General features: G+C 33.3%; 1 protein-coding gene across 1 annotated transcript; it reads left to right on the top strand.

The window, feature by feature from the left end:
• Positions 1-840: 840 nt before the first annotated feature.
• On the top strand, positions 841-2,936 carry LOC120089691 (cinnamoyl-CoA reductase 1-like). The gene is made up of 4 exons (XM_039047056.1): positions 841-1,268; positions 1,390-1,572; positions 1,657-1,952; positions 2,634-2,936. Exons 1-4 carry the CDS (start codon positions 981-983, stop codon positions 2,797-2,799), a joined length of 933 nt encoding a protein of 310 aa, XP_038902984.1. The 5' UTR covers positions 841-980; the 3' UTR covers positions 2,800-2,936.
• Positions 2,937-23,773: the final 20,837 nt, after the last annotated feature.

The raw sequence follows: 23,773 nt of genomic DNA, 5'->3' as shown, positions 1-23,773 counted from the left end.
AAAACAAAATAAATTCTGACCATAAGCTATAGCTATTTAGAATCAAAACTTTAAAGTTGATAACTTGATATTATATGTTTAATTTATATAGGTCGAACCATAATTATATTGATAGAAACGATTACATAGGATGTGTTTGTAATGCATTTTTAAATATTTAATTTAAAAAGTAAGTTATTTTTAAAAGAAATTAGAGTGTTTAATAACTATTCAAAACAACTTTTTAAATATATTTTAATAAATTTTTATAAAATATATTTATATAAAAATAAGGTTTTTGAAAAAGATATTTTTCTGATATCAATCCAAAAGGAACCCTTTGTTGGCTTTATAATGTATTTTTCGTCGGCCTATTTTTATTGTATTTAATAAATATACACGCTGCACAAGAAATTTGTAACCACTAGACACATTAGAAAGTCAGAATAAATAAACTATAAAAAAGAAGGGTGGATAAGTGAGTATTTTCCATTTCAGAAATATGTGTCTATGACTATTTTATGCCCGAATACGTCCAGTAATTAACTACCCTTAATATAATTAGTCCTCTAATATACATTATTCACTCAATAGTTTATTTAAAAAAAAAAAAAAAATTAAACCCAACTACCATCAAGTTGACATAATTCTATAGATATGATCTCTTCTAGGGGTAGAGAGAGCGAGTTCACTTTCGTTGAAGCTACAAACGCATCTTCGTTGTTGAAGCTTAGTAACCAAAGTGTTCTTATTTTGACCCAAATAATATTCAATAGGAGCCAAAAGTAGTTAAGTGTTTTAATTTTAATTAACATAGAGAGTGTGCTACATTTTTATAAGATTGTGGTTAGTGGCAGAAAGCTTCTGTCTTTCCTATAAAAGCAGCCCCAAAGGCCACTCCTCATAATCAACTTTAATCTTCTTCAACATTCCTCTTCTGATTTCTTGTTTATATATATTTATATAACCCAAAAATTCTTGCCCTTTTCATATCCGCCACTATGCCGATCGATACATCTGCAATTTCCGGCCAAATTGTGTGTGTCACCGGCGCGGGAGGCTTCATTGCTTCATGGCTTGTAAAGCTTCTTCTTGAGAAGGGCTACACTGTTAGAGGAACTGTTAGAAACCCAGATGATCAAAAGAATGCTCATTTGAAGAACTTGGAAGGCGCTAAAGAAAGGTTGTCTTTGTATAGTGCCGATCTTCTAGATTTAGACAGCCTCAAAACAGCCATTATGGGTTGTCATGGTGTTTTCCACACAGCATCTCCGGTTACCGATGATCCTGTAAGAACTTCACTTCATCATTTCTCTCTTTTTCGAAGTTTAATATTAAGCTGAAGAGTTACAGTAAATTGCTTTATTTTATATGATAAATAAAAATAGTATTCACGTGTATCAATTACAGGAAAAGGTGGAGCAAGCCATAATCGGAACAAAGAATGTCATGACCGCGGCCGCTGAAGCAAACGTTCGACGAGTGGTGTTCACGTCATCGATCGGCACCGTCTATATGAACCCTAACCGAAGCCCGGACACAGTGGTGGATGAGTCTTGTTGGAGTGACCTTGAGTTTTGCAAGAACACCAAGGTAACAACTTAGCTTTTGGCCCTTTAATCAACTTAGAAAAGTATATAAATATTTGAAGTGTGGAAAATTAAATTGTGTGGACAGAATTGGTATTGCTATGCAAAGACAAAGGCAGAACAAGCAGCATGGGAAGTGGCAAAAGAAAGGGGAGTGGATCTTGTAGTGGTAAACCCAATGTCTGTCTCTTATACACATCTAGATGTGTATAAGAGACAGGTTCAAGGTTATGTTGATGTTAAGGATGTTGCAAAAGCTCATGTTTTGGTCTATGAAACTCCATCAGCATCAGGAAGATATATTTGTGTTGAGAGTATGCTTCATCGTGGAGATTTGGTTGATATTCTTGCCAACTTCTTCCCTCAATATCCTCTTCCTACCAAGTAAGCTGTCTTTAGAAAATTTCTAATACTACAGGGAGACTATGATTTTTTATTATGAATATTTCCTTTAATACCAATAAACTTCACATCATTTTTAAATTGGTGTTCACAAACAATGATTGGAAGAATACTCTCATAATACCAAAAACTTAGAGGAGCTATGAGAGTGTGTTAATAATTAATTTTTAACTTCTTTTTAGAACAACCTATCTAGTGAAAAAAAAATATATCGTGTAAAATTATTGTTATAAATATATGATTGTGTTATCTTGGTGTTTTTATGATAACCTCTTTTATTATTTTTTAATTAATATGTAAAATTGTTTTTCTTCTTAAGGTATAGAGTTAATGGTAGTGAGATTTCCAAATTTCAATTTTGCTACATCAATCTAGAAAGTCTCTTCTTCGAAGAAATTTCAAAAAAGTTTTACTTTATTAATTTTCAAAAAGAGATATTGTAGGAGAATTAGTACATTCTTGACCAACAAAGCTGGCCAGCATTATGAATTTTTTTTTCCTTTAAATGGGAGGTATAAAATATTGCCAATATGACTTTAAGCATCTCACCTTTTTCTTCAATAATTCAATTAAAAATAATATTACATGCACTACACAATATTTTGATAGAACTAATTTGATAGTATAGAGAATAATGAATTGTATTTGACCTAATTATTATAGGTGTTCTGATGAGGTAAATCCCAGAAAGAAACCATACAAATACACAGGTGAGAAGCTAAAGTCATTGGGAATGGAATTCACACCAATCAAACAATGCATATATGAAACTGTGAAGAGTTTACAAGAAAGGGGTCATCTTCCACTTCCCTCCCAACTTCAACAATGATTTTTTTCTTTCTTTCCCATTGGCTTGTAGACATAACGAAAAGTTGTACCTTTTGGGGAATTAGCAAACTTTATGTCCAAAAGTATAATTTTATTGAATTATTACCTAATGCAAAAATCTATTATTCTTCCGTTGAACATTATGATTGGTGAAGCATTACTTTCGCTCTCCTCTCCCTCCCAAACGTGAATTTGTAATTTAAAAATACTTGCACAAAATCATCGCAAAGAAATGGAAGATGTTTTAGGAAACGTAAAATTTCAGAAATTAATGCTCCATAACTTTATATTTCATTTGAAAAATACCTTAAAGTGACCCTACTTTTAATGCTACCAAATTTTCAAAACGTTTAAAAGTTTATTTACCATTAGTTTAGAGGTAAACCAAGAGTACTTGGTTTCAAAATTATCTATCAACTCTAATAAAGTTTTATTACTATTCTTCAACTTTAAAACAAGTTTAAAAAAGGGAAATTTGCAATGGGTGATAATTTTAAAATATAATTTTGCAAGCCTGCCATCAATATATGTCATTTTGCAGATATGGAAAAATTTTTAAATATCAAATCTCTTTACTCTTTATTCCTAAATTGCCCTTGTATCAGTTCCATTGATTTTCTCTTTCTTTTTTTTTTCTTTCTCTCGCATGCGTTTTTAGCATCAGGCCTTCGATTTTTCTTTTATTTCCTCTTTGCCTTCGAATTCTTCATCGTCTTCATCTCCTTATCGAATCGGAGAACAACCCTCTTGGTGTTAGAAGCTTTAGGGCTCGATACAAATCGCTTGAACAAAATGGGGTGCAGCAAGGAACTCTTCTTGTTGGGCCATTACTACCCATCCTACCTTGAACTAGAGCTTGCATTGGGAACCAGTGACCATTTGAACAACAGTTTTTGAATGGGACTCTTATAACACTACAAAAAATATCACCTACAATAGCATTAAAAAAACGTTATCCTAGGCTTTTTATAGCATTTTTGAAATGCTATCTTAGCCCATGTTATTGAAAGGTCATGACTTTCCATAGCATTTTTTCAATGCTATAAAATGTTCATTTTGATAGCGCATATATGATGCTATAAAAACTTTTCACAGCATTAAGAAAACGTTATTGAAACGTTTTGATAGCGTTTTTTATAGCGTTAGAAAAGCGCTATCAAAGTGTTTCAATAGTATCTGTCCAACCTAAAAAAAAAACGTTATTGAAACATTTTGATAGCTCATTTCCAACGCTATAAAAAACGCTATAAAAATGTTTCAATAGCATTTTTAATAATATTGTAAAAATGTTATAAAAGCGGTTTTATAACGTTGTATAAATGCTGTTGTAGCCGATGTATTAAAAGTCATCGACTTTCCATAGCTTTTTTGTACAACTATTAATATTGCTATAGAAAGTTGATATATGATCGTTTTAATCTGATGCTATGGAAACGTTTCATTTTATTGGAAAAAGTACCATCAAAAGTTTTCATAGCAATAAATTTTTTTATAATAGACATTCTATAACGATTTTAAACACGCTATTGAAAGTCCCTTATTTTTATTACCATTTTTTCTTCGTAATGTTAAATAGCTATAAATATCCCATCTTCAAGCATGAATTTTAATGTTAATGAACTTTTTGTAGCATTTTTTGTAGTAGTAAAAACAATGCTAGATCTTTCATAGCACTTGTTAATAACAATTTTTTTTTTTTAGATTTTACAATTTGTTTAGCAAATATTATTGTAGAATTAATTGTAAACATATATTTATAGAATTTCTTGTTCATATTATTGTCTAGACGAAGAAAGATGTAATTCACATTTCATCCAAATCTACAATCACAATTATAACCAAAATCTTCAAATTTATAGCATACAAAAGAAATAAAACACTATATCCATCCAAAAGGTTTGATACAGTTATCAAAAGTATGTTCCAACAAAGTTCTTACCTAATTGAACAACTTGTAAATTCTTAATCCAAATAAAATGACTATATATATAATCCCAAAAAGTTGATACAATAAAAAAAGATGTTTAGATTATAGCGATACCAAAATTTTTCCACAAAAAATATGTAGCTCCAATGTTTGTCGTTATATCAATCATCTAATAAAAAAAATAAAACAAAATATATTTCATACATCATCATGATCTACCTCTAACAATAGATTAGGTAATAAAATAAATAAATACTTAACGCATAAAGTAGTGCCCACAACATCGTCAATAACAAAATAACTATGTAAGATTTTCTTACATAGTTTGATTTTATTCATTGGCCATGCAACAGTAGTGCCCACGGCATCGTCAATAATAATAATGTCAAATGAAGGCCTCCATAAGAAGGAAATTGGTATTTTTACCATATCAACCCACACAAGAACTACATTCGGGCTAAGAGGTATGTGATGGACAAGGATTGATGGATTATTGGAAGACCATCTACCTTCAGCAATGACTTCTTTTGAATTGACCCAATCTAGCAGCAAACAGTTATAGGGAGTGTTGATAGTAACATTCCTTTTCACCAATATTATGGTTAGAAAATTTTCAAACAATAATAATTTTGAATACTAAATGAATAGAAAATTTATGAATAAATTTATGGGTGGAGAATTTAGGACTGGAGTTGGAATATCTGTCGATGTCAATACTCTAATAGGATTATTAGAATTTTGTTCACTCATTTTTTCCTATAGAAACAACATATTGAAAAGATTATATAAAACACAATTTAAATAGATAAAGAGAGTTAGGATAAATTTACCTTGTCCTTTATTAAGGAAAACTACTACACACTTTTCAGTTCATCTACATCTGACGTTAGGTTGTTGCATTTTTTTTAAAGAGATGCAATAGTCTTATCTTTCAAAGTTAATGTAGACACCTTCGATCTAGTCACACCAAATCCTAATCCTCGTACATGACCATGATTGTGACCGAAAACTCTACTAATTGCATCGTCAATTATACTACTTGAAGGAGATGTTCCCATACGATTTTGTTCAATATGCTCATAACAAAAAATCATAGTAAAACCATTCAAATGCCAAGAAACCAATAAGTTAAAAACCTAAATGCAGAAATTGAAAATACGAAAAAGCAAGATAGATTGAGAAAGAGAGAGATCGAACACAAAATTACCTTCGCCGGTTTAGAGATTGTCGGGTTTTCTATGAATCTAATCATTGATTAATCATGCAAAGATTCTTGAATTAACTATTTCTCAAGCCTAATCGAACGTAGGGAAAGCCTTAACAAACTCCTCGATGAAAATCAGCATGCCATAGATTTCTAAATTAACTAAATGTTGTCACGCCAATCCTTTCATTTAGTTAATCGCATTAGGTTCTTGAATTGATTAAGACATTAAGCATAAATGGCCAGTTCTAACGTAATGTATTTCCATTAGGTTTTGTTATCAATTAGGTGATCTGAGATAGCCTAGAAATCATACAATAATTCAAACTAAAACCTATTACTACTTAATTAAGCATGTTTTCAATGCAATTACGGACATTAAAAATCATGCATAGCAAATACAAACATACAAGAAATTGAGTCGTCAATTCAATCGACCTATATTCTTGTTCTAGAAATTAAATCAAAGAAAGGAAACCAATAAGAAATAGCAAGATTAAAAAGTGTTCATAATAAACCTCATAAAATCAAAAGAAAAACCCTACAAGCCTAAAAAACTGACATTTTGGCCTTCAATCATTCATCAAATCTGACTCACGATGCAAAAATTTATAATTACGAATCAAATTTGAAGAAATTGTCAAAACTGAGCAAAATGCTCTCTAAGACAACCTACTCTCCTAGGTTTCAGCCAAGAATGTCGGAATCGATCCTAATGGTGTAAGAATTGACTAATATTTCCTCTCTTTGACATAGGCGATAGAAAAAACGTGTTATAATAGTCATCACATTGTTGCAATGCTGGAAAAAGCATTGCAAAACGCTTTCAGCATATTGTCGCGCATCTGGAGTTCGTAGCATCAGAATGGTGATGGCAGTGTTGCCATGCTAGCCTGCTTCTCAACATTCTGTCTTTCAGCGTAGCAATGCAGCATAATGAGAGGGTCATGACACTAGGAGTGATGCCTGCATTCTGCCTTTCAGCGTAGCTCAATGCTTGGTGAAGAGTTGCTACGCTGCACACAGGGGCTTTTTGGTCATTTTTCTTCATTTGAAGCTCGGTTTGACTCCAAATGCTCGATTCTACCTCTTGGCTGCTCGATATCCACAAAATAGCATAATAAACACATAAAATCCTATAACAATATCGAATTAAACTAATCCAGATTACATAACTTCAGTACTATCAAATGCCCCCAACTTAATTCTTGATCGTCATTGAGCAAGGTAGAATAAAATATACAATCATTCAAATGAAATGACCACTTAAATTTCATGATTCATTACCCAATCCTCAACTGTCTCCTAGGATTTAATTTGCACTTAACAAAAAAATCAAATCATAATCAATCAATGAAGCATGATTTAAAATTAATTTTAGACTTATTCACGCAAGGGTGAGTACAAAGCCCTTCTAATTAAATCCTAATCAGGTCGGATGGTTCTAAATAGCCCTAAATTTGTTTTTTCCCTACATTGGCTCATGCCCTCAAGGACTAAAACAATCAAAACAATAATGTTTCAACTAAGGTGCCGAACATTAACTCGAGGGATCGTTAAACTTGCATTTATTTTATCTAGGGATATTAGTTTTTACACAAGATTGCATGTTACTATACTCACTCTTTTCTCGTGAATGTCCTAACTGTAAGTGAGTTCCTAGCTCCCAGATCAGACAAGTCCCCAAAAAGATAGGCATGTTGAGTTGGCAATCTAACCACTCTCACCCATACTAATCAAAGAACCGTCCTCAAAGGCAGGAGTTCCTAAAACACTCAGGATTGAGGTCGTGTCACCTATGGTCGTTTAGGTGAGATGTAAGTCTCCACTATCAACGACGTTATATACAGAGTCTAGTCATCTCGTGGTCTGGTCTTATACAAATTCTTTGTATAGAACCCCCGGTCGCATGTCTCCAAATGAATGGTCAGGATCTACCATATGTAGTAGTTTACAACACTTGCAAACCTCTACAAAGCGGGCCATGTCTGTAGTGTCACAAGGATCAAGTATCCCACCTTAATCCTTATACTACAGACCTATTTAGGTGATCACTTAAGGCATGATCCACTTGTATATCACATATACATTCTTAAGTTTACATAAGATAACCATGGAACTTTGTTTATTGGATATGAGTAAATGCCAGAATAAAATAACAGTAATTTTATTCATAAACAATGTGTATAATTACAAACAAGGAAACTCTGGGAAAATTAGGACACTAATCCTAACAATCTCCCATTTGACCTAATGCCTCAGAAGACTAATGTACAATACAATATAAAACATGTACAATATACAATAAACTAGGGAATACCCCAATATCATCTTCCACTTGTCCTAGACAAGATGCCACATGTCCCGCAGACCCAGACTCTCCATGTGACCCTCGAATACTTTAGCCGTGAGAGCCTTTGTAAATGGATCAACAACGTTATGCTCCGACGCTATCTTCGTGACTATCACATCACCGCGATGCACAATCTCCCTGATCAAGTCGTATTTTCGTTATCACAATAAAGTGTGATAGGCAAATCCATATTTGGAACAACTTCCAAATCTGAAAGGAATTTCTTCAGCCAAACAGCCTTCTTAGCTGCTTCACAAGTGGCTACGTATTCGGCTTCCATGGTAGAGTCCGTGATGTTTCCTTGCTTAATGCTTTGCCACACTACAGCCCCTCCATTCAGAGTGAACACTAATCCCGATGTCAATATGCGAGAATCTCTATCGATCTGAAATTCAGAGTCTGTATATCCTGTAAGGAAAAAATCCTTATCTTCATACAAGAGCATGTAGTCCTTCGTTCTTCGAAGATACTTGAGGATCGTCTTGACCACCGTCCAGTGATCAAATCCTGGATTGGACTGATACCGACTAACAATCCCTACTGCATAGTAAAGGTTGGGTCTGAGACACAACATTACATATATTAAGCTTCCTACAATTGAGGCATAGGGAATCCGTCTCATCTCCTCAACCTCTTTAATCATAAGATCCACTATCCGTTAACTGTTGATCACTCCACTAAAGACCGACAGTTGCACTCTTTGCACTACAGATATATTTCTATGTCCATTGGATATAACCAGTCAACAGTGTGATGACCCTTCACAAATCACTCGTATGTATAGCTGGACTAATTTACCGTTTTGCCCCTATAGTTACATCTAACTCCTTAAGTACTATTGATTCCTCTAATGAACAATAAGTCATAGTCCTACTATGATTGAGTCCTCTCTTCCCAAGAGAGGGTGTGACTACTATGTTCAAGACCCGAAATCAGCCTTTAAGGAGTAATTTATTTACTTACCCCTGCTTTGGAAAAGAAGTGAATTCCGTCTTGTGTAATTGAGTTCCCAGCTCCTCAATCAGATGAATCCCCAAAATGGAAGACTTGTTGAGTTGGCAATCTGGCCATTCTTACCCATACAAATCAAAGGATCGCCCTCACGAGTAGGAGTTCATAACTCACTGAAGATTAAGGTCATGTCACTTATGGTCATCCTAGTGAAATGTAAGTCTCAATTATCAACGACATAATATAAAGAGACTAATCATCTCGTAGTCCGGTCTTATACAAACTCTTTATATAGGATACCCCACTTGCATGTCTTCATATGAATGGTTAGGATCAGACCATTTGAAGTACTTTACAACACTTATAATATCTACAAAGCGGTCCGTATCCATAGTGTCACCAGGATAAGGTATCCCTCTTATATCCTTATACTACATACCATTTAGGTTATTACTTAAGGCATGATCTACTTGTATGTCTCCATATACATGCTTAAGTTACATGAAATAACCACGGATCTTAGTTTGTTGGATGGAGTAAATGTTTATAAGATACACCTTATTAAATTAATAACAATATGTTCACAAAGTGTTTACAAACTATGAGACTACCAGGAGAATCAGGATACCAATCCAAACAAGAAGAAACTCCGAGTGTTGACTTTACAAGTCTTCCTTTGGTCTCCATCTCATGCACTCCCTTTCAGCAGAGCTTACGATGCTTAATTATGTTATTAATCATGCTTCAAATCGCAAGCATAAGCTTACCACTTTGTTGTCTATGATGAGACATGCTGTTCTTGATCTAGATCAGGTTAGGCTATTGGGATTGATGTCCTAAATCTCATAGGGTCCTATATTTTGTAATTGTAATATACAAACATTGTATTTATGTAACAAAATATGTGATGTTTTATTTCAAAATTAGTTGCATTAAACACAAACCAATAACCAACATCCAAAGTTATCTTTGTAGCTTAAACATGTATGCAGAGACATACAGGTGGATCATGTTTGAATGATAACCTAAATGCTCTGTAGTAGATGGATAAGGCTGGATACCTTATCCTGGTGACACTACGAGTATGACCCACTTTGTAAATGTTACAATTGTTATAAAGTGCTACAAATGATCTGATTTTGATCATTCATGTGGAGACATGTGAGCGGGGATATTCTATACAAGGAAGTTTGTATAAGACTAGACCACGAAATTTTTAGTCTCATTATATAACATCCTTCATAATAGAGACTTACATTTCACCAGGATGACCATAGGTAATATGACCTGAATTCTGAGTGAGTTGTGAACTCCTGCGTATAAAGGCGGTCCCTTGATTTGTATGAAGGTGAGAATGACCAGATTGTCGACTCAACAAGCCTACCATTTTGGGGATTCGTCTAATTAGGGAGCTGGGAACACAGCTACACAAGAAGGAATCCACTTCTTCCTCAATGTTGGGGCAAGTAGATAAATTATTCCCTTAGGGCTAATTCTGGGACTTAAACAATGTGACACCACACCCTCTCCTAGTCCGAGAGGGGTTTGGTTATAATTGGACTATGATTTATTGTTCATTAAAGGGATCAGTGGTACTTAAAGAGAGATGTAACTACAGGGGCAAAACAACAATTTTGGCCCAGTTGTATTTATGAGCAATTTGTGAAAGGTTATCGTACTATTGACTGGTTGTATCCAATGGACACAGAAATATATCTGTAGTGCGAAGAATGCAGTTGTTGGTCTTTATTGAAGTGTCCGACAGTTAACGTATGGTAAATAATTTAACCAAAAGAGTTTAATTAATTATTCACATACCGTTGGAGCTTCAAGCTATAGGTCTATGAGGTCCCTCTGTAGCTCAATGAGAATGAATGAGAATCAATTTTTTTGATTAATTTGAATTATTCAAATTAATTGAGGAAATTAATTATATGTAATATAATAAATGTAATCTAATGATATACAATATAATTACTATAATATATTTGATATGTTATAATATAAAATTTATATAATATAAAATGTAATCTAAATGTAATCTCAAGTCTTAGGGAGAGTCTAAGTTTCTTTGCATCAAGAAGGGAGTTCTGATTAGTTAGAGGGATTCTAAGTTCTCTTGTGAAGGGAGTTCACAAGTATAAGGAAAGATATTATCGTATGAGAGGGAGACTCATTCATTTAGAGGGAGCCTAAGTGCTTGAATTTTCATATACTTAGAGGAAGCCTAAGTTTAAGAGAAGGAGTCTCACATCTAGTGGGAGCCTAAGTGTTCAAGAAAGTATGATTGAACAGGTGTCATTGTAATATTATTATCTTACAGATAGGTACAACATTATAATCGCTCGACTTTCTTACATTAGTGGATTATCTTTCCTAGACATATTGCATCTAGATGTAGGTAGTTTATCGCCAAATTGGGTTAACAAACTTAGTGTGTTTCTTTTACTTTGCTTTACGTTATTTTTATTATTGTCTGTGAATGTGTTAGAACGTTGTGTTTTGAGTACTTACACCAATTTTCCAAAATTTCATATATATGATCGGCTTTTGAGAAAAGCATGATATCATTTGCATAAAGAAGATGGGATGTACGAACATTCCCATTTATGGATCTATAGCCCGCATTGAGATCTTTCCTCCAAGCTTCTTCGATGACACGAGATAAATAAGAAGGGTGATAGGGGATTAACTTGTCTGATGCTGCGATTAGCCACAATTTTGCCTCTTAACTTTACCATTTAAGAATAACCGAATAGTTGACATTTGACATGCAAATCTGAATCCATTCAATCCATTTATCGGGGTAGCCTTTGAAGTGAAAGCATAGACAAGAGAAAATTCAAATTAATTTTATTGAAATCCTTCTTAATGTCCAGCTTGATGATAATATCGACAGTTTTACTACACCTCCAATAGTCAAAAATTTTATTCTCCATGAGTGTTGAAATACCTTGAATCTGTTTGTTGGCGCTTTAAACAACTAAGTACGGGGATCTCGTTGCCCAGTCAACGAGCCGAGGTCCAAGTGCAATGCCCCTAAAACCTATCCAGAATTCGTATTCAGCATATTTATTTATTTGTAGTTATTTACGATTATGACCCTCAGGTTTAGAGTAGTGCGCTATATAAACTCTCTAACCCTATAAGCGCCATTATGATGTAATTTTCTGAAATTATTCTCTCTAATAATATTATCTCCCTCTGTTCGTGGACATAGCTAACACATTGTTAGTGAACCACGTATATCTATGTGTCGATCTTCTCTATCTCTACGCTCCTTTTTTGTATCAGAGCCTTGTTAGGGTTTTTTCGAAATTCTACATTTGTTAAAAAATTGAAGATGTCTGGCGTGAACGTAAAGATCAACAAATTTACCTAGAGGAACAGTTTTGGTTTATGGCAGATCAAGATGCGATCCCTGCTAAAGCAGCAGGGGCTGTGGGCGTCACTGACAGGTAAGTCAAAGAAGGCTGCCGTGGATGACGAAGAGTGGCAGACTCTTGAGGAGAAGGCTCATTCGATGATCATGCTATGTTTGGCTGATGACGTCATCATCGAAGTCGCAGATGAAGAAACTACCGCTAGTCTTTGGTTGAAATTGGAAAGTCTTTACAAGTCGAAATCTTTAATCAAGAAGTTGTTTATGAAGAAATGCCTGTATCATCTACATATGCAGGAAGGTACGTCCCTACCAAACCATCTTGATCAATTAAATAAAATTTTATTAGATCTGCGTAATGTAGAGGTTAAGGTTGATGATGAGAATGCTGCCCTAATTCTGTTGACATCTTTGCCCCCGTCGTATGAGATTTTCGTTGACTCATATATTGGAGGGAAAGAAACTCTGACCTTAGAAGATACAAAGTCCACGTAGCTTATGAGAGAGGACCGTCAGAATATAGGAAGTTCAGTTACAGAAAGTCAGACATTTGGGTTAGCTACTACAGGGAGCAAAGGACATAGGAATTCTGGTAAGCAGAAGTCGAACCAGAATAAAAGGTTTTCGAAGTCAAAGGATTCTAGGTCAGATGATATTTCTAACTACTATAAAGAAAAGGGGCATTGAAAAACCGAATGTCCTAAGATAAAAAGGAATCAGGAAAAGAAGGAAAAGAGTGACAAAAGGGAAGCATCTGCCTCTGTTGCACAAGTTGAGATTGATTATGAAGAAGTCGAGATCGATTCTGAAGGAGATCAAGCTTTAATTGTGAATGAACAATCACATTCTGATGATATATAGGTTCTTGATTCTAGGGCATCTTATCATATCTGCCCAAATAGAGAGTGGTTCTCAACCTATCAGCAAATAGATGGAGGGAATGTTAACATGGCTAATGGTGCTGTGTGCAAGATACTTGGAATCGGCTCAGTCAAGATACAAACACATAATGGTGCCTTCTACACTTTAAAAGAGGTTAGGCATGTTCCACTAATGAAGAAGAGTTTGATATCCTTTAGTATACTCGATAGTAAGGGTTACAGTTTTGAAGGTAAAGATGGAGCAATGTATGTCTATAAGGGTTCTGAGGTAGTTCTGAAAGGCATAAAGCGTGGAACACTTATTTTCTATTAGGTTCCACGATAACAGGTTATGTTATTGTTGCATCATCGGTCATTCACGAGGATGATATGACTAAGTTATGGCATATGAGACTTGGTCATATGAGTGAAAAAGGGATGCAAATTCTGTTGAAAAGAGATCTTCTTTGTGGGCATAAGGTGCAGGATTTTGAATTTTGTGAACATTGTGTATTTGGGAAGCTTCATCGTAGCATGTTTCCAAGAGGTGTTCATCGTACAAAAGGGACACTTGATTATATTCATTCAGACTGTTGGAGACCTTCCAAAGTTGAATCTATTGGAGGCAGTAGGTATTTTTGTCGATAATTGATGATTACTCAAGAATGACTTGGGTTTTTATGATGAAATATAAAAGTGAAGCCTTCAAGAATTTCAAGCAGTGGAAAATATTGATTGGAAATCAAACTAGAAAGAAGATCAAAAGGTTGTGAAATTATAATGGTCTAGAATTATGTGGATCTGAATTTAATGAGTTCTGTAAAGCTGGGGGGATTGTTCGCCATCACACTATTAGGAATACTCCACAGCAAAATGGGGTTGTAGAACATATGAATTAGATATTGTTGGAGAGAGCAAGATGCATGCTCTCTAATGCAGGGTTGGTTAGAAAGTTCTACGCAGAAGTAGTAAATACATCATGTTATCTGATCAATCGTGGACCTCACACAGCTATTGATTGTAAAACACCTTATAAGGTGTGGTCTGGTAACCCTGCAGATTATTGTTTATTAAATTTTTTTTGCCATACTGTCTACTATCATGTTAATGAGGGTAAATTAGAACCGAGAGCTAAAAAAGTTATATTTGTGGGTTTTGGGATGGAGTTAAGGAATATAAAGTCTGGTCACCTTTTGAGAATAGAGTCATACTAAGTAGGACTGTGATATTTGATGAAAAATCCATGCTTAACTCAACTGTAAAGCCTTTTGTGACGTCTACTGATGTGGGAGAAAGTAGTAGTGTTGATAAACAGGTGGAGATGCAATTCACTTCAGCTGTGAATGAATTACAACATCAACGTGGAGAAGATCAACACGTTACTACAGAAACTGATGTGCAACTAGAAATTAATGTGCCTAGAACGTCAGAAGTTTCTTTGCCTGAGAATTTCTAAATCACGAGTAGATCAATCGAGTATAGCTCGTGATAGATATAGAAGAGTTGGTGTTGGACCTCCTATGAGGTATGGTTTTGAAGATACGGTTACTTTTGCGTCGCAGGTTGCTGAAGAGGTGGATCCTCATGAGTCATCCACCTATAGAGAAGCTGTGTCATGTGGTGAGTCTACTAAATGGCTTGCTGTTATGGGGGATGAGATGGAATCTCTTGACAAAAATCAGACTTGGGAAGTAGTTAAACGACCTAAGAAGAGAAAAATTGTCACTTGTAAATGGGTCTTCAAGAAAAAGGAGGGAATATCACCTTCAGAGGGCATTAAATATAAAGCTCGAGTTATTGCTAGAGGGTTCACACCAAGGGAAGGAATTGATTATAATGAGATTTCTCACCAGTAGTCAGACATACTTCTATCAGGATGTTACTAGCTATAGTAGCACATCAGAATTTAGAACTTGAACAACTAGATGTGAAGACAACTTTCTTACATGGAGAGTTGGAAGAAGATATTTATATGACCCAACCAGATAGGTTCCAGTGTCCAGGTAAAGAAGATTATGTTTGCAACTTGAAGAAATTTCTGTATGGGTTAAAGCAGTCTCCAAGGCAGTGGTACAAATAATTTGACAGCTATATGATTGGACTTGGCTATAACAGGAGTCCATATGATTGTTGTGTATATCACAACAAAGCTGATGATGGTTCGATGATTTATCTACTTTTATATGTAGATGATATGCTCATTCTGCAAAGTCCAAGTTTGATATTATAAAATTGAAGAATCTTCTCGGTGCTGAGTTTGATATGAAGGATTTGGGTGTTGCTCAAAAAATTTTGGATTTGGAGATTTATAAGGATAGAGATAAGAATAAGCTCTTCTGTCACAGAAATGATATAATCATAAAATATTGTCCAGGTTTGGTATGTCATCAGCTAAGCCTAGTGCTGTAAATGTTCGTTTGTCATCTGTGTTTTCACCACAGTCTGAAGCTGAGAAGGAGTACATGTCTCCAGTTCCTTATGCTAGTGTAATGGGAAGTTTGATGTATGCTATGGTTTTTACTAGGCTTGATCTTGCCCATGCTGTTAGTGTTGTCAACAGGTTCATGGGTCAACCTGGGAAGGAGCATTGGCAAGCCGTTAAAAGGATTTTTCGTTACCTTAGAGGTACATCTGATGTTGGTCTTGTTAATAGGAATTGCACAGAGTGTTTCGTGACTGGTTATTCTGATTCTGACTATGCTGGAGATGTTGACAGTAGAAGGTTTATGACTGGCTATGTGTTCACTATAGGTGGTTTTGTTAGTTGGATGGTAACCTTACAGCCTACAGTTACTTTGTCTACTACTGAAGTAGAGTAAATGGCCTTGACAGAAGCTACTAAAGAGGGAATATGGCTGATGGGGGTTATTTGGTGATCTTGGTTTGCATCATGACCAAGCTATTGTATATTGTGATAGTTTGAGTGCAATATACCTAGCTAAGGATCAAGTTCATCATGAGAGAACTAAGCACATAGATGTAAGATGTCACTTCTTAAGAGGTGAGCAGAGAGTTAAAGTGATGAAAATTGGTACTGCTAATAACCCTACTGATATGTTCACCAAACCGGTTCCACAAGGTAAGTTCCAATATTGTTTGGACTTGCTGAATGTTTTGAATTGTTAGTGGTCCCCTTTGTGGGAAACTTTGAGGCATGAGGGAGAAGTCTGGGTACATCTGGCAATATTGATTTATGTTGCATTTTGGTACATCTGTTATCTAGGAGAGAATTCAAGTCAAAGTGGAGATTTGTTGAAATGCCTTGAATCTGTTTGTTGGCGCTTCGAACAACCAAGTACGGGGGTCTCGTTGCCCGGTCAGCGAGCTGGGGTCCAGGGGAAATGCCCTCGAAACCTATTCAGAATTCATATTCAGCATATTTATTTATTTGTAGTTATTTACGATTATGACTCTAGGGTTTAAAGTAATATGCTACATAAACTCTCTAACCCTAAAGGCATCGTTATGATGTAATTTTCTGAAATCAATCTCTCCAATAATATTGTTCTTCCTCTGCTCGTGGACGTAGCTAACACACTGTTAGTGAACCACGTATATCTGTGTGTCGATCTTCTTTATCTCTATGCTCCCTTTTTGTGTTCTTTAATTGTCGATTCCGTAACAATGAGAATGGTGTCGATGATCTAACGGCCTTTGACAAAGATCTATTGATGATGCGAAATGGTCTCTCGAAGAGTAATTCTCAATCTCTCTGCTAGGACTTTTGCCAAAACATTGTAAACATTGGTGGTAAGACCGATGGGTCTAAACTTGTTTACTCTTATAGCCTTGGGACAAGCTTTTTCAATGTGATTATCAGTTACCAAGCTAACCTCATCCCAAGAGCAACAAAATTTAGTCGCCATCTTGGCTTAAATCATTTTCCTAGCTATAAGTTTGTTATGAGGGTTGGAATTTTTAAATTCACACAACAGGCAAAGTGATAAATTCTTTCCCAACTTAGCCGTCTAAAATCTATCTTAAAATATGGATAAGGAGAGTATTTTTCTTTTATTCTTTTTACTATACATTTCTTCCAAATCGTAAATTTATAACATTATTGGTTTTTAAAGATAGACTTCAAAAAAAAAAAAAAAAAAAAAAAAAACAATTAGAAAATTTTGGTAATTAGAAAAAAAATCTACTCCCAAGTATTCATGGTTTTTTTTCATCAAAGAGTTTCTTTTTTCTTTTTGTACAATAAAAAGTGAAAGTTATTGATTACATATTGTGTTGAGAATTGTAAAATAAAAAGTAAATTAACACTAACATTAACTACTTATTATCTTTTAACATTATCATATCCCATACATAACTCTTTTTTTTTTTAAAAAAAAAAGTTCTATCTCTTAATTAAGTGATAAAGATGTGTTAGAATATATGAAAAGTTCTAGTTATCTCTTTATTTCTATATTTTAATTTCTAGCAGTTATTGGTATCATGTCCCCAACTAACATAAATACAAAAACTTTAGTATATATTACGCCTCCTTAAATACCAAAAAACATTATTTAAGTTATTGCACTCTTTTATTATTAATAATAATAAGAAGAAGAAAACAATTATTTTATAATGATATAATAATTAATCACTCAAAATTTAAATTTAAATTTATATTGAGTTTATTTTATTCCACAGTCAAGTTATATGATAAGGATAATAGGTAATCGTACACAATTTTCAAATTATAGTATGGATATGGGCGAATTTTTTAACCATATTAATCTTGACTTTAAAGATAATATCTAGGACATCCTTATATCATGTATCGATAGGTTATCAACAATTATTCAAAATTAATTTTTAAGTATAAAATCATTATGATGATAAATAAAAATTTCTAACCTAAAAACGATAGCACAAACTTTATTACAATTGATTTATATTACTTGTGTTGGCAAGAATTTAATACCATCGAATGTATAAGAGACAGTAATGGTAATACCTCCAATTTTAATAAGATTCCAAAGAAGAAAACTACCTTGATTAGCTCAAGGTAAGCAATTAAGAATTAAGAAATAAAAGCTTGAACTAAAAATAAAATATCAAAATGAGCCTAATTCCAATAGTTTAGAACTATTTTATTAACTTTGAAGTCAAAAGTTCGATTTTTCATCTAAAAGAAAAAAGTGGTTGAAAAATCAATTATTATAATGAAAAATTTTCACAGATAGAAAAAATATCAAACTATTATAGAAATAGCAAAAAAAAAAAAATATTAATAGACACTGATAAACTTTTATTAATTAATGTCTATTAGTGATAGACTTATAGTATCAATAATAAACTTTTATTCGTTTCTATTACTTATAGACACAGGTAGACTTCATCAGCATCTACAATAATAGACTTGTATCAATTTCTATCATTGATAGTATCAATAATGATAGACTTCTATCAATTTCTATCACTGATAGATACTGATATACACTCATAGATTTATATCAGTCTTTATCCACTTCTATAAAAAAAAAGATTAAATTTTACTATTTTGTGTAAATAACTTTTCTAATTTTTCTATTTTTGAAAATCTCCCTTTTATTATTATATATGAGACATTTTGAAAACAATATTTGACAATATATTTTTAACTAGTTGAAAAAAAAAAAAGGAGTATCTTTGTTATCTATATTCCTATAACCCGATACGAATCAATTAGTCAAGATCTAGAAGGCCACAAATTGAATAAGCTATGTATTGTAATAGTGAATTTATTCAATAAAATACCCCTAACGAGATCTTTCTTTAATAAGTGCCGGCTAACAAAAATTGTATAGTAATATAAATAAATAAATAATCGATGAAACCAATAGCATTAAGAAAAAATTAATAAATATAAACATGGTAAAATTTCGAGATTTCAAAGGCCTCAACACTTTGTAAGGGGAATTTTCGTTCCCCATTTCCTATTTCGGAACAAATTTTCAAAAATTTCGAGATTTTTCTTCAAGAAATTAACTACCTCAGTTCAGTTCAATTTTTTTTTTTTTTTTTTTTTTTTTTTTTTAGTTTTATGATCCTAATTACATGTTAATTATATAGTTTCACAAGCAAATGCCTTTTCAAACGAATGATGAAATTATCCCAACATTTCGGCTTAATATTACCAAAATATCCATAAAATCAAGTAACCAATAGAGACATTGGGACTAATATCATTTTTCTAAAGAGTCCACAATTTATTGTTGGTATCATCAACAATATGATATTTTATGGATATATCTCTAGCAATTCAATAAAATTGTGGATATATTATTTAAGTATCATCCATACATTTCTATAATATTGTGGACATGTTAAATTTGTTCTCTATATGTCGCTTTTTTCTATCTTTTTTCAATATACTACTTTTTATAGTTTTCAACTTTATTTTCAATCTAAAATTTTCATTTCCAAAGAAATGGAATTTCAAAAAAAAAAAAAAAAAACCATTAAAAAGAACTTACATTTACTTTTAACCTAATTCAAACTTTTCCATCGAATTTTCACATCATTTCACATCAAAATTGAATCCATTTGAGTTTTGTTTCTTTTTTCAATTTCTTACCTCGCATCTACATTTACACAAAAATTGCAATATATAGATGTAAATGTTGTCTTACTTTACGAAAATTATGGTTGAAAATGGTCAATTTTAGTATAATTACGCCACAATCAAAGTTTTATTAACTCATTATAACAATTTTCATCCATTTTCATTAACTTCCACAAAGTTTCTTCAAATCTCCATCAATGTCGATATTTACATAAAATTGGAACCCGATATCTGCATCGACATCAATATTTCCAACCCTATATAAAAAAAGTAAATTCTTATGACATTCCACCTGGCTACCCTACTACTTGGACTCAAAAGATTTTGGAAAAATTACTTTTTAAATTTTTGAGTTTAAACGAATATGTTGATTTGATATATTAGTTCTAATGATGTAGTTCTTTTGTCTTCAAGTTTTTAAGAATGGTATTAAAAAGAGAAAAATATCAATTTATATCCTTAAACATTGGAGTTGTATTAATTAAAACTATGAAAACTTATAATTGTGAAGTTAGGAATATCTAACACATAACGACACTTATACTCAAGATGTTACATCAATTCAAAGATTATGAGAGAAAAACATAGAAAAATAAAGTACTAACAGAACATAGAGATTGTTAATCCAGTTTGGTGATATACAACGTACGTCTAGGAGCATGTGCCCATAAAAGATAAATTCACTAATATAATATTAAGCAATTACAACGTTGTACTTATCTGTAAAGTAATGGTAATTACAATGACACACAAATAGCTTAACTTCTAGAATCATCACTTAGGTTCCTCTAAGTGTGAGACTCCCTTTTCACCAAAGTTTTCACCTTCAAATGAAGATCACTCCACTTAATGAACTTAGACTCTCCTTAAGTTTGAAAATCCTTGACTCTCCTTAAGTTTGAAAATCCTTTCTCAATTTATAGTAGAACAATTTAGGAAGATCAAGAGAAATGCTCAGATCGACAGTAGTAAAACCCTCTCAAATGAAAGATTGACGCACTTGTGATTTCCAACACAACCGCAAGCAACAACTCCGATATTCTTTTAAAGCGGGTAACCATAAAAGGAAAACAACATCTGTAGAAAATAACAAGGTATTTAAGTGAGGGTATTCTGGGTTTTTTAGCTTCATGGAGGTCTTTTCTGGCTGGAAATCACCTCCGCAATATGTTGTCCATTAACCTTAAATGTATGGCTTCCATCTTCAGTAAGCCCAATGGCATTATTTAATTATGAGCAGTAGCAATTTTGTAATTATTCCTTCTTCTCCAAAATAGAGCAGAATTTCGTATGTTTTCTTTTGGGATGAAAGAAGCCGCCGCAGCTGGTAGGAAAGAGAGGAGCTGCCTGTGAGAAAAGGAGTCACAGCCGTCTGTGTAGCAAGGGAGAGGCATGGCTGACTTGAAGAAAAACGTTGAAGAAGATCGGGAAGCAGTCGTTTGGCCGTGGGTTTCCGTCAGCGCCGATTCAAGCATTGATGTCGCGGTTCGGTCTAGAAAGTTCGCAGCGTGGGCGTGGGTTTGGCTGTCGTCCGGTGGCTGTGAGTTCCGGTTCCGCGGTAGTGTTGGTAGGTTCTGGTTCATCATGGGTACGCCGGTAAGTTCTGGTTCAGCGCGTGGATTTGGTGCAGATCTGGGTTTGATGGTTCGCCAGTCAAAGATGGGTAGCACACTGTTTTGGGCTGTTTTGCAAAGGGTTGTTCTCAGTTTTCAAAGGCGACGTTATTGGTGATTTCGTTGATTATCTGTAATTTGTAAATTTCTTTATTGCTCATTAATAAAATTAATTCAAGTTGGTTCTCAAAGTGGATGTAGACCAAACTAGTCGAACCACTATATATCTTGGTGTTCTTTACTGCTTTCGATTTATTTCTGCGGATTATTTGCGTTCTATTTGGCCATCTAAATTAGGTTCAGAAACTCTCACAACATCTCCATCACGGAAAAGAGGAGACAATCCTAAAAAATATTCTGCACAACAGAAAAGTAAACACAATCAAAAGATTATCCAAGCAAGATTTTCTAGATAAGGATTACAAATATTATCTGCAAGATCAGCATTTTAAGTAACATAATTCTGCTTGGAGCCCCAAATGCTGGGACATCATGAAAGACAATCCAAGAGATATAGGATGACAAATAACCCTCATCTTAATAATATACTAGATGTTGAGGGGTCGATAGGCGCAACTAGATATCTTAACTAGAGTGATAGATAAGATGACAAACAACTCAGAGAGCAATTAAGAACAACATCGTTAAATAAATATTGTCAACACAGAATCTCTAACAAATTGTTTTAATTTAAACCTTGAACTTTTGTAAGTGTATTATTTTACACACCTTGAACTTTTATAAGTGTATTATTTTACACACTCCCCTAAACTTAGTTTGACTGATATTGAGTGAAACTTACAACTTAAATTAATTAAATTCCTAAATTTTCATAAGCCAAACAATTGAACCCTTCATTATGATTACATTTGAAAATCATCCATGCATTAATTTTCAAACATGTGTAGACTTTTTAAGTGTTTGGTTTACAAAATCGACGATCAGAGTAAATGCATGGACGATTCGCAAAAATAAAAAAAAAAATAAAAAAAAATAATTAAGACTCTAAATTGATTCACTTATGAATGTTTCAAGATTTAATTGATATAATTATAAGTTTCACACACAAAATTTTTCCAAATGGAATGTTATAGAAGGGTCTAAAATGATACATTTATAAAAATTTAAGGCTTAAATCGATGTTGCAATTATTAGTATTGAGGGTAAAAATTGATACAAAACTCCTAAAGTTTCAGAACATAAATTGATATTTTCCTTAAAAAGATTTGGAAGTAATTTTTTTATTAATTTTCTCTCTCTCTTCATACTTCAACGAATCTATTTCCATTTTTTTTCTCTCTTTTTCAAGGGAAATAGTAATGGGCCTTTAAAAAATAGTTAATGTTTAGGCTTCACCTAATCCTATACATTCCTTTTCTAGGGAAATGATTCGGTTTAGATAGCAGGCTACATCTAACTATGTGCATCCTCCTTTTTTACACGCAAAGGAAAAACAAAAAAAAAGAATTCATTAAAAAATTTATTTGCCACATGTCAAAATTTTATTGGATAATTACTTAAGCTGCACCAAGATAGGTGGAGCACCTGCATTTTTTTTTTTTCTATTTTATACACGGTAAAAAAAGAAGTAAAAATCTAATTAAAAAGGAATTGCCACAAGAAAGCTACACCCAAGTTAGAGTTATTTTTAAATAAAAGGAAAATGAACAAACTTATTTACAAATACAGTAAAATGTTACTATCACTAATAGATAGTGACATTTTGCTATATTTAAAAATACTTTAAAAAGTTTTACCCCTTAAAATAATTACCCAAGAAGGTTAGAGTACCAAAATACCCCTTTGTCAACATTCAAAGACTAATATGGTATAATCTTTATATTGTAAACTTTGGGAGAAAGTGAGAGAGAACATTCGTTGAAGTATGAAGAGAGAGAGAAAATTAAGCATCTTCGACGAAGAACGGTGTAGGTTTTCAGAGGTCTCAATTTGACCAAAATATTCAATAGCAACTAAAACTAACCGTTTTTAATAGATATATCAACATGTGCTAATTCTTTAATGAATTTCTCTCCTTTAAGACCAATCCAACTTCCACTCATTTTTTATGCATCCATTCTCTAAACTTAAATCTCTTTTCTTTCAACTTTCTCTCATACTCTTTCATACCCCAAAACAAAACAAACCCT

Source organism: Benincasa hispida, chromosome 11 (assembly GCF_009727055.1).
Source record: "Benincasa hispida cultivar B227 chromosome 11, ASM972705v1, whole genome shotgun sequence".
Classification (NCBI taxonomy): domain Eukaryota; kingdom Viridiplantae; phylum Streptophyta; class Magnoliopsida; order Cucurbitales; family Cucurbitaceae; genus Benincasa; species Benincasa hispida.
Note: the sequence above shows the minus strand (reverse complement) of the source record. Positions and strands in the feature narration are given on the sequence as shown.

Excerpts from the sequence above, each read along its gene's own strand:
- LOC120089691 (XM_039047056.1), top strand. The coding sequence starts at position 981 with ATGCCGATCGATACATCTGCAATTTCCGGCCAAATTGTGTGTGTCACC. Across the intron at positions 1,269-1,389 it reads CTCCGGTTACCGATGATCCT|GAAAAGGTGGAGCAAGCCAT; the intron begins GTAAGAACTTCA and ends TATCAATTACAG. Across the intron at positions 1,953-2,633 it reads CAATATCCTCTTCCTACCAA|GTGTTCTGATGAGGTAAATC; the intron begins GTAAGCTGTCTT and ends TAATTATTATAG.